Source organism: Merops nubicus, unplaced genomic scaffold (assembly GCF_000691845.1).
Source record: "Merops nubicus isolate BGI_N331 unplaced genomic scaffold, ASM69184v1 scaffold33316, whole genome shotgun sequence".
Lineage (NCBI taxonomy): Eukaryota > Metazoa > Chordata > Aves > Coraciiformes > Meropidae > Merops > Merops nubicus.
This window is the reverse complement of record NW_008616155.1, coordinates 13,561-23,485: the sequence shown is the minus strand read 5'-3', so window position 1 is coordinate 23,485 and position 9,925 is coordinate 13,561. Positions and strand designations below refer to the sequence as shown.

General features: G+C 53.0%; 1 protein-coding gene across 1 annotated transcript; it reads left to right on the top strand.

The window, feature by feature from the left end:
- Window positions 1–116: 116 nt before the first annotated feature.
- On the top strand, window positions 117–7,885 carry LOC103775320 (telomerase-binding protein EST1A-like; the record flags this gene model as incomplete). Its single annotated transcript, XM_008942765.1, has 7 exons — window positions 117–259; window positions 2,081–2,273; window positions 3,188–3,298; window positions 4,011–4,117; window positions 5,670–5,748; window positions 6,942–7,052; window positions 7,673–7,885. Coding segments are annotated over exons 1-7 (957 nt in total), but the record flags the coding sequence as incomplete, so codon positions are not given.
- Window positions 7,886–9,925: the final 2,040 nt, after the last annotated feature.

Sequence of the window (9,925 nt, the reverse complement as noted above, 5' to 3'; positions counted from 1 at the left end):
ACTCCCTGCAGTATCCTATGGGTCCAAGCAATGGGGTGTACCCAGGAGCCTATTATCCTGGGTACCCTGGGCAGTACCTGTGTGGCCCGCTCCCCCCGGCTCCTCTGAGTCCCGAGATGGAGCAGCAGATGCGGAACATGCAGCAGCAGGAGCTCGGCAAGCTCCTCCGTGAGGCTGGGAACCAGGAGCAGCAGCTCAGCAACCTGCTTTCCAGAGACCGCATCAGCCCGGAGGGGCTGGAGAAGATGGCCCAGCTGAGGTTCGTGGCTGTGGTGGGAGCAGGGGGTGTGTGACCTGGCTGTTTCCACGGTGAACTTCCAGGGAGTTGTGTCTCCTGGTGTGCTGGAGGTGTCAGTGTCTCAGAGGCTGGGAGATGGGGTGGTGGCTCACTAGCTGCTGGTGTGCTGGGTCTGTCATGTGCCCACGGTGTGGTGGCATGGGAAGGAAACTGTGGGTGAAGATATGGTTTGTCTGAGCTGGGAGCTACGCCATGGCTTCTTGGTCTAGGAATGCCTTGCCTGTGTCACAGGGACACAGAGGAGCAGGACAAGCACCCACAGCAGCTCTGGGGTTCTTCTTGCTCTCAGTGGAGCTGATCTCTCATGGTTCCAGGGCTCTCATGTGCTTTTGGTACTTACTGGCAGACTTCTGCTTTCTCACCTGCCTGCAGTTATCTACTGTCTGGTTTGCACTGTGGGTTTCAGGGGTGGTGACCATCAGCTTGTGCTTGTAAAGCATCCTGTGGGCTCACGACTCTGTTTGATGATGCCAGGACCTTCTGACCACTGGGGAGCTTTGCTTTTGACAGCACTCAGTGTCGAGACTCGTGGCAGTAGCCTGGTGACACCAGCTGGCGAGAGGGAAGTGATACCAGTGCTCTGCAGGGTAGCTAATGTGGCTGTAGCAAGTTTCTACTTGGCATCTTTCACGTTTACTTGTGATCTGTGTGGCTCCGGGGCTTCTCTGGAGACTTATTTTCCAAGCTGACTGGCAGCAAATCCAGCAGGTGAGCTCATTTCAGGGCTTGTGTGTTCTGGGGACTTGTGCTATAGACCACGAGGTGGGATATGTCTGTGCTTGAATCAGCACTGGAGGTTGTGTGTCTTCCTCAAGGTGTCACAGTCGCCCAGGGCTGTTGTCTGGAGGGAGAGGACAGACTGTGCAGTGCTGCTGTGGCTGTGTGGAGCCCACCCTGCCCTGGGACATCCCCATCAGCAGCGTCCCTCCATCTCCATGTGTCTCCTGCCTGTGTGTGAGAGCTCCCAGCCTGTCTGCAGAGCTGTCTGGGGGCTCTTGGATGCCCACTGTGTATCCGTGGCCATTTGCACCAACTTCTTAATTCCCTAGGTTGGTGTTGGCGTGTCCAGGCATCTTTGTGCAGGGTTTGGGGACTATGTGGGGTAGGGCAGCAGAACCACACTCTGCTTTGCACAGGAGCCCACCAGCATCCTTCTCTTAGTCTGTCAGGTTGTAGCCTGCAACTATTCAGTTAAATTCAGGAGAGGAATTCTGCTCCAGCACCTGGGCAAGGCTGTAGGAATGTGATTTGTGGGACTGAAGCACTATTTCCCTCAGCTGTGATGTTCCCAACTCTCACTCATTTTTGGGGAAGTGGAGTCTGCTTCTGTTGCATATTTTGGTTGGATGGAAGGGAGGTGGGGATCATTCTGATGGCGAGATCTCTCTCATCCTCTGGTTCTTCGTGTGTTTGTTTCTGGCCCACAGCAGGCAGGCTTTGTGCTCCAAAGGAGCAGAGCCTGGCCGTGCACGCTCTCTCTCCCTGTTAGTCTCAGGAGGCACTTGCACCTCGCTGTCCCCGGGCGCAGAACTGTAGCAGAGCTCTTTGCTCTTTGCCAGGCCCTGATCCGTTCTGATACAGGTGTAGAAGCAAGATGGTCCTTTCAGATTGGCCCTCTTGGAGCAGGGAGGGTGTGTGCCTGCAGCAGCTCCCATCTCCCCGTGGGACGCGTGTGGAAGCGGCCGCTGGCAGCCTGGGCCTGCTGGGTGAGGAGCAGTGGGTGGCTCAGGCCCGGGCTGGGCCGTTCCTCTTGCACTGACCCCAGGCTGTGTCCCCCTGTAGGGTGGAGATGCTGCAGCTGTACGAGAGGTGCCTCCTGCTGGACATCGAGTTCGCCGATGCCCAGAACGTGGACCAGCTGCTGTGGAAGAACGCCTTCTACCAGGTGATCGAGAAGTTCCGGCAGCTCCTCAAGGACCCCCAGGGGGAGAACGCCCATGAGATCCGCAACAAGCTGCTCCAGCTGCTGGATGAGGTAACGAGAGAGAAGAACCCCCAGACTCCACTCAGCCTTTGGGTGGGACTTGCTGGTGTTTAGAATGGGATGGTGTAACTGGGCAGCTAGCCTTCTCGATCCTGTTGAGACATCCTTGTGCAAGGAGAATGCTCAGACACAGTACGGTTTAGTGTGGCAGGTGTAGGTCCAGGTGGACATTTGTTATCATTTCAACCAGACTTGGTGTGTTTTATGTGAATTAGATATTGATTTAAGCTAAAATTAACTGGACGCCATGAAGTGAAAATAAACAGAAGCATTTCTAGAGGTGCTGGTGCCATAGGAAATCAGGAAAAATGTCTTCTGCCCACCCAAAAGGGTTGTCCAGGCCTGGCCCAGGCTGGCCAGGGCAGTGGTGGAGTCCCCATCCCTGGAGGGGTTTCCAAGCCATGGAGATGTGGTGTGAGGGACGTGGGTTAGTGAGGATCCAGCAGTACTGTGTTAATGGTTGGACTCAGTGATCTTAAAAGTCTCTTCCAACCAGAACAATTTTGTGATGCTATGATTCTATCCTTACTAAATTTGCTTAGAAGTCATTCTGTTATGTGTGCAGCTCCAATTACTCCTTGTGGAAGGCAGGCTAGCAGATCTGAGAGGATGTGTTTCATAGAATTAGGTTGGTAGGAAGGGATTGCTGGAGGGCTTTAGTCCATCCTCTTGCTCAAAGCAGGACTCTTCAAACACTAGATTGGGTCAGCCTTAGTTTTGTCTAGCTCCATCCTGAAGACTTCAGAGGCTGGAGAACCCTTGACCTCCTTGTTGTTTTCTGAAGAGAAAGAGCCCAAACCTCAGGGAAAAGAGACCTTCTTTCTTACATGTGGCAGGGATGATGTGGTGATTTTGTGATCGTCTTCAGAAAGATTGTAACAGTTTAGCATATGTGTGTTTTGCAGGGCAGTTCTTTTTTTGATGGCCTGCTCCAAAAGCTGCAGGTGTCATACCAGTTCAAGCTGGAGGACTACATGGACGGGATGGCCATCCGCAGTAAGCCCCTGAGGAAAATGGTAGGTTGGCTTCCTCCTGGAGACTTCTTATCCTGTTAATCTGCTGAACTCTCTGTGCTGCACTTGCCAAGAGGTAGGCAGCTGTTGGTTTGTTTGCAGGGAACCTTTCTCAGCTGCTAGAGAGATTGTTGAACCAACTTTGGTGCCTTAATGCTTCTTAGCTTCCTTTGCGAAGAATAACTTCTTTTTGTACCAGTTGTGGAACCAGGACTAATACAAGAAGTGTCTAGGGGTGGTACCATGCCTTTGTCTCTAGATACTGAGCATCTCTCATTTCTGCTAGTGGAATCCAGAATAATGAACAAGGGAAGCTAAAAGTTGTGCTGCCTTCCTGACAATTGAGTGTGTTGCCCTGGGCTGTGGGTGCAGGTGTGACGGACAGCTGGGGAAGGATAGTTTAGTCCAGCTCTGTTCCCAGAGAGATGTTTGCCTAACAGCTGTCCTCAGATTGGTCATGGACTGAACAGCTCTCTTCTGGAGACAGATGGCACGTTGTTGTAAGAGAGGAGGTGTTTAGGGGGTTGGCGTGCCCCTACAAATGCTGCACCAGTGCCACGGAGCCGCCTCACTTCACTCTGCTGCCCTTGCGTGAGACCATCAGCATGTCAGCGACCTCCTCTGAGCTCCCTGCAAGCCCCGGGGCCTGCAGGTGAGCTGGAGGTGAGCTGGGGCTGTTCAGGTCCCACGTGATGGACCGAATGCTTCCTTCCAGGTGAAGTACGCGCTGATCAGCGCTCAGAGGTGCATGATCTGTCAGGGGGACATCTGCCGGTACAGAGAGCAGGCGAACGACACCGCCAACTACGGGAAGGCTCGCAGGTAATGTTCCCCCTCGGGAGGGCACACAGGTAATGTTCTCCCCTCGTGAGGGCACACAGGTATTGTACTCCCCTCCTGAAGGCACACAGGTCTTGTGTTCCCCACTGCAGCACCGAGCGCAGCTCTTCCTCTGTCGACCAGGGAGGTTCCTCGTTTCATGCTTCAACTTGCTTCTAGCCAGAGAATTCTTTCCACACCTCTGTTATATTGCAGTCCTGTGAAGCTGGAAGATGTAGCCTGGACTGTTTTGTTGTTCCAGAGAGCAAGCCAGCAGACCCAGTCAACCTCCAGCCAGCTAGTGTGGAAGTTGTGCTGGGCTGGTCCTGCAGCAGGGGGGGTTTATGCTGTTGAGGCTGGCAGAATAGCTGTTGTATTTTCTGGTAGCTTTTCAGCTAGGAGAGGTTCCCATATGTGTCTGTATCTTCTGACTGCATCAGGAGTTACTGGCATTTGTTCCTTCCTTGTCATTCTTGTTCTAATCTTTTTTTCTGGAGCAAAGACTGGAAGGGGAAGGAGGGAGGGAGCTGTGAAATCTGTGGAGGTTTGGAGAACAGGGCAGGGAAAGCTGCAGATTTTTGGGGTTTCTGAACATTGTGGAGTATGCTTATGTCTCAGGGAGGCTGGGGAAGCACTGTGGGTTCCTGACATGTCTGAAGAGTGTTGATGGACCCATGTGGCATAATGTAAGTGGGAGAGTGGATAAAACAATTGAGAGAAAGTAGAGAGCAGAATGGGATGAGTGGACTGCTGCTGAACAGATGCCTCTTGGGATGATTAAGTATCTTGAAAATATGGGGAGCAAGCTAAGAAACATGGAGGGTTGGTCTCAGCTACCATGAAAGTAAAAAGGGGACTGAGAGATATTAATAAATCATAGGGTTTGGGTTGGGAGGAACCTTTAAAGGCCACCCAGTCCAACCCCCCTGCAGTGAGCAGGGACATCCCCAACTAGAGCAGGTTGCTCAGAGCCCCGGCCAACCTCACCTGGGATGGTTCCAGGGATGGGGCATTGACCACCTCTGGGCAACCTGGGCTAGGGGCTCACCACCCTTAGTGTAAAAATTTTTTTCCTTCTATCCAGTTTAAATCTCTCCTCTGTTAGTTTGAAACCATCACCACATGTCCTGTCACAACAGGGCCTGTTAAGGAGCCTGTCCCCAGCTTCTGACAGGCCCCTTGAAGTGCTGAAAAGCCACAAGAAGGTCTCCATGGAGCCTTCTCTTCTCCAGGATGAAAATGTTCCCTGAAGAGCCTGTTCTTTGTGCCTGAGGCTGCTCAGGGGACAGTGCCTGCTGAGTCTGGCTAAATGCTCATCATCAGGCTGAGCCAAGAACATTTCCTTCTGCAGCTGTACCTGCCCCTCTCTCTCTTGTCCCCTGCTCCTCTCCAGGCTGGGCGCAGGCTCGCTGCCTGGGCACGCTCTTGCAGGCAGAGGGCACTTGTGCAAAGGGCCAGTTCCCTGCAGGGCAGCCAGCCCTGTGCCCTGAACTGCAAGGAAGGAAACCTGATGTCCTTTCAGTAAACCTTTGTCTCTGGTTCTTCCCTTCCTCAGCTGGTACCTGAAGGCTCAGCAAATAGCTCCCAAAAACGGCCGCCCCTACAACCAGCTGGCACTGCTGGCCATCTACACGGTAAGATGCTGCTCATGCAGGGGTGTGGGGAGAGCCTCTGAGATTCATCTGGTGGAGAAAGGCATTGTTTAGGGCAATGCTCACAGATGTTGTTTTTTAAAATCAAAAAGCTGATGGCATAATGTGCTGTGTGGATTCCAGCTGCTGTGGCTTCAGGCAGCTTTGTTAGATACACACTGCTTCCTCAGGCTGTCAGCATTTTGGGCACTGTTCTGTGGGCTGTTGAGAGTGCAGATGCTTTAAAAGTGGGTTGCTTTTAAAATTTTGCATGAGGTTTTTGTTCTCAAGGCCATGCTGTCACGAGGATGCAGTTTCTGTTTGCCATGTCTTCACTGCACCAGTGGGCACTGGTCTGAGCAGCATCCACACGTGCCTTTCTTAGGTTTCAGTTTTGATGAAGCCATGCAGGAAAACTTAATTCAAGGAAGATGTGACAGCAGATTTTGGAGGCATCAGGCTGGGACACTGGTCAGTAGGCTTCTGCCCACTCACCATGCTGAAAGATGCTGGCTGAAAGTAGAACTGCAGATTTCAGCTGGATGCTTCCTTCATAGCTGGGAATGACCTTTCTGACTCGCAGCAGCAGCAAAGTGTCCCACCCTTTGTGGTGGTTTTAAAGGCCAGCAGCAAAATGTGAGCAAAGCCCTAAATGACTGTGTGTCTTGGTAGCATAAAGACTTGGGGAGTGCCTTCTCACAGTGGCCAGGCTGTGGGAGAAAAGCTGCTGAGAAGCTGCTTGAATGTGAGGGGATTAGCCCAGCAGCAGGCTGCAATAAGAGGACACCCTGCCCCACCACTGGCAGGAGTCTGGCAAACCCTCCAGTCTGCTGGGCCTCTTTTTTTGTTAAAAAATGAGGTTTTATTTTGTAAAACTTGTGTGGAGTTAGTTCTGTATTCATAGTAATGTTGAAAGGAGTGATTTCCTGCATGGTCAGGAATTCACTGTTTGTACTTTTGCCCTTTACTGTGATGTCTCATGAGAGACTGTTTTGTGTGAGCCTCTGGGTTGATGGCTTCTGTAGACCCTGTGAACGTGGATGGAGAATTCAATGTCCTACTTGTTGTAGTGTTGGTCAGCATGCCTGTTGGTTCTAGGCAGTATTGAGGCATAGGGAAGACAAAGTATGTGGAAGCTTGGCCCTGGATGCCCCAGAGTGAGTGGCAGCTCGTGAGTCTGGTTGTGTTTTTTGCAGAGGAGAAAGCTGGATGCTGTCTACTATTACATGCGCAGCCTGGCTGCCAGCAACCCCATCCTCACAGCCAAGGAGAGCCTCATGAGCCTCTTTGAGGAGACCAAACGCAAGGTGAGTTTTGGAGCTGGGCTCTGGGGTGCTGCAGCTGCCTGTCCTGACTGTCCTGTGCTGGAGAGCTGTGATCCAGAGAGGAGGGTGATGGTGGCTTTTGGAGTCACCACTTACCTACTTGGAATAAACTCCACGCTGGGAGTCAGATGAGAGAGGGGAGGTGTCCTTTCTGCCTCCCCTCAGACTGCTCTTGGGGCTGTTGGGCAGCTGAATCTCTTGGGTTTGGGTCACAAACTGCAAAACAGCCAAGCTCAGCAAGGGCTGGAGGTTGCTGTGGTTTGCAGCATGATCCCTGCTTTATCCCAGAGGTGCCCCACACTGCTGGGGCTGGGCAAGAAAGGCTGTGAGCCCTTTGTGCCCTGGGGGTCACCCCAATCAAAGGTACAGCACGCTGGCTGTCACACACTCCTGGACTGGGTGCAGCCTGGCTTTTCCCGGGGCAGCTGGAGTTGAAAACCTCTCCCCTGCATTGTCCTGTAGTGTCAGAAACCAAACTCTGGGCCTGTTCATGAGTTATTGTGCTTCTGAAGCAGGGAGAAGGGTCAATATTTCTGCGAAAGTGAAACAGCTTTCCCTGACCTTTTTTCCGTGGGTGATCCAAATCTGTCCTGTCCGCCCAGGCTGAGCAGATGGAGCAGAGGAAACACCAGGTGCTGGAGCTGAGCCCCAGCCGCCGAGGGAGGAGCAAGAAGCCCCCGCTGCGCCAGGCTGGGGACGATGCCACGCGGCTGGAGATCTGGATCCATCCCTCCCACCCCCGCCCCGCCCCGGGCCACGAGTCCGGCCGGGACTCCGAGCAGGACAACGGGCTTGGGAACCTCAGCCCCAGCGACGTGAGTGCTGCAGGAGGCAGCAGTTGGCTTGGCTGTCATGGGTTTGGAATGCAGCAGAACGACACTGCATCTGTTTTGCTTTCCTGTTGCTAAATTTTCCAGTGTTTTGGCTTCCCCTGTGGGAGCTGTGCCTGGGTCAGGCTGAGGAGCTGGTGACCTCGTGCCTCTCATGTTTAAGGCATGTTGTTACCATCCCTTTCTTGGCAGCATGTGCTGGCGTGGCTGATATGAAATAGGAGAGTGCTGTAAAATGCCTCTGCTGAGGGCTTCAACTTGGGTGAGGTTGCTGGTGGAAAATGAGGTCAGATGCTGAAGACCAGGGGTAACAGTGGCCCTCTGAGTTCTGAGGCTTGGTCTGGAAGTGGGTCACTTGCCTTGGTGCCAGATGATCAGAGGTTTGCACTGGGAATTGGAAGACTGGGCTTATTTTCCAGTGTAGGTGTTGTCCTTGCATTACTTGTTCTGCTGAGCACCCAGACTAGTGCCCTTTTTCTGGTAAGGTTAAAAAAAAAATAGATTACCAGTGTCTCTTGTCAGTCTTGTACCTTGCAAGAGGAGCCCGAGTGAAGTCTGTTTGTCAGGCAGAGGGATGTGGGCGAGGGCAGTGGTGGTTGGGAGCTCATCCTCCAGGAATCCTTGCACTGCTCTGGCACACACGGCTCATGAGAGGACTTGCCAGGGAGCTCTGGGCTGCCTGACCTAAAATGGCTGTTGAGGATGTGAGTTGAGCAGAGCTGGGAAGACCTTCTCCACACACTGCGGGGCCCAGGGCATCTCAGATACAACTGTACTTCTGTAACTAGTTTGTGACTTCAGCTGGGTGTAACTGGGGTGAAGTCTTGGAGCTCTGAAAGATAAGCTCTGGCACAGAGCTGCAGCATTTTTAAGATGTTACTGTCCTTGGTTGTTTTCCCTCTCCTCAGCTTCTCTTCTGGAGACCTTTGATGCTTCCTCAGCATCACTGAGGGGAACATGATGAGCTTTAGCCTCTCCATAAATCATTGATGAATATTCTTTGACATAAGGTGCTGTGAGTGTTTTGGAGGCACGAGGGGTGTCTCTTTAGCAGCACTCCCATGAGAGGCAGTGTAATGAGGAGGAAAGGGGGGGCAGCAGCATCTCCTTGTCTGTGGAGCAGCCCTGTTTGCTGGAGCTTGCCCATGGTCTGCTGGGGGGGCTGTGCTCACTGAAGCACAGGTTGCTGGCAATGCCTGTGCAAATTGTGTGTCTGATTACTACCATCAGTCTTGATTTTTTCATCTGTTTGAAATACTGGCTCATGCTAGGCAGCAGGTTGGAAGGGACCTCTGGAGATCATCTCGACCAACCCACCTCCTCCAGCAGGGTCACCCAGAGCAGGCTGGCAAGGATAGTGTCCAGGCAGATATGGAATCTCTCCAGAGGAGACTCCACAACCTCTTTGGGCAGCCTGCTCCAGGCTCTGCCACCCTCACACCAAAGAAGTTTCTCCTCCTGTTCAGATGGAACCTCCTGGATTCCAGTTTGTGCCCATTGACCCTTGTCCTGTCACTGGGCACCCTAATAAGAGTCTGGCCCCAGCCTCTTGCCCCCTACTCTTTAGCTGTTGATGGGCATTGATGAGGTCCCCTCTCAGTGTTCTCTTCTCCAGGCTGAACAGTCCCAGGTCTCTCAACCATTCCTCGTAAGAGAGATGCTCCAGTCCCCTCAGCATCTTTGTGTCCTATTCTGGACTCTCTCCCATAGTTCCCATCTCTCTTGAACCAGGGAGCCCAGAACTGGACACACTACTCCAGATGTGGCCTCACTAGGGCAGAGTAGAGGGGGAGGAGAACCTCCCTCACCCTGCTGGCCACACTTCTCTTGATGTACCCCAGAGTGCAGGGGGAGCTGAGGGCCTGGGTTTGGGCACTGCTAGCTTTGGCAGCCAAGCTCTTTGTACTGGGGCTGCCCGTGTCTGCTGCAGTGCAGCACTCCACTTGTGCTGGCACAGCTGCTTGTGGGGCTGTGCCGTGGCTGTGTCACCAGGCTGGTCTGGGTTGAAAATAACCAGGTGAAAAG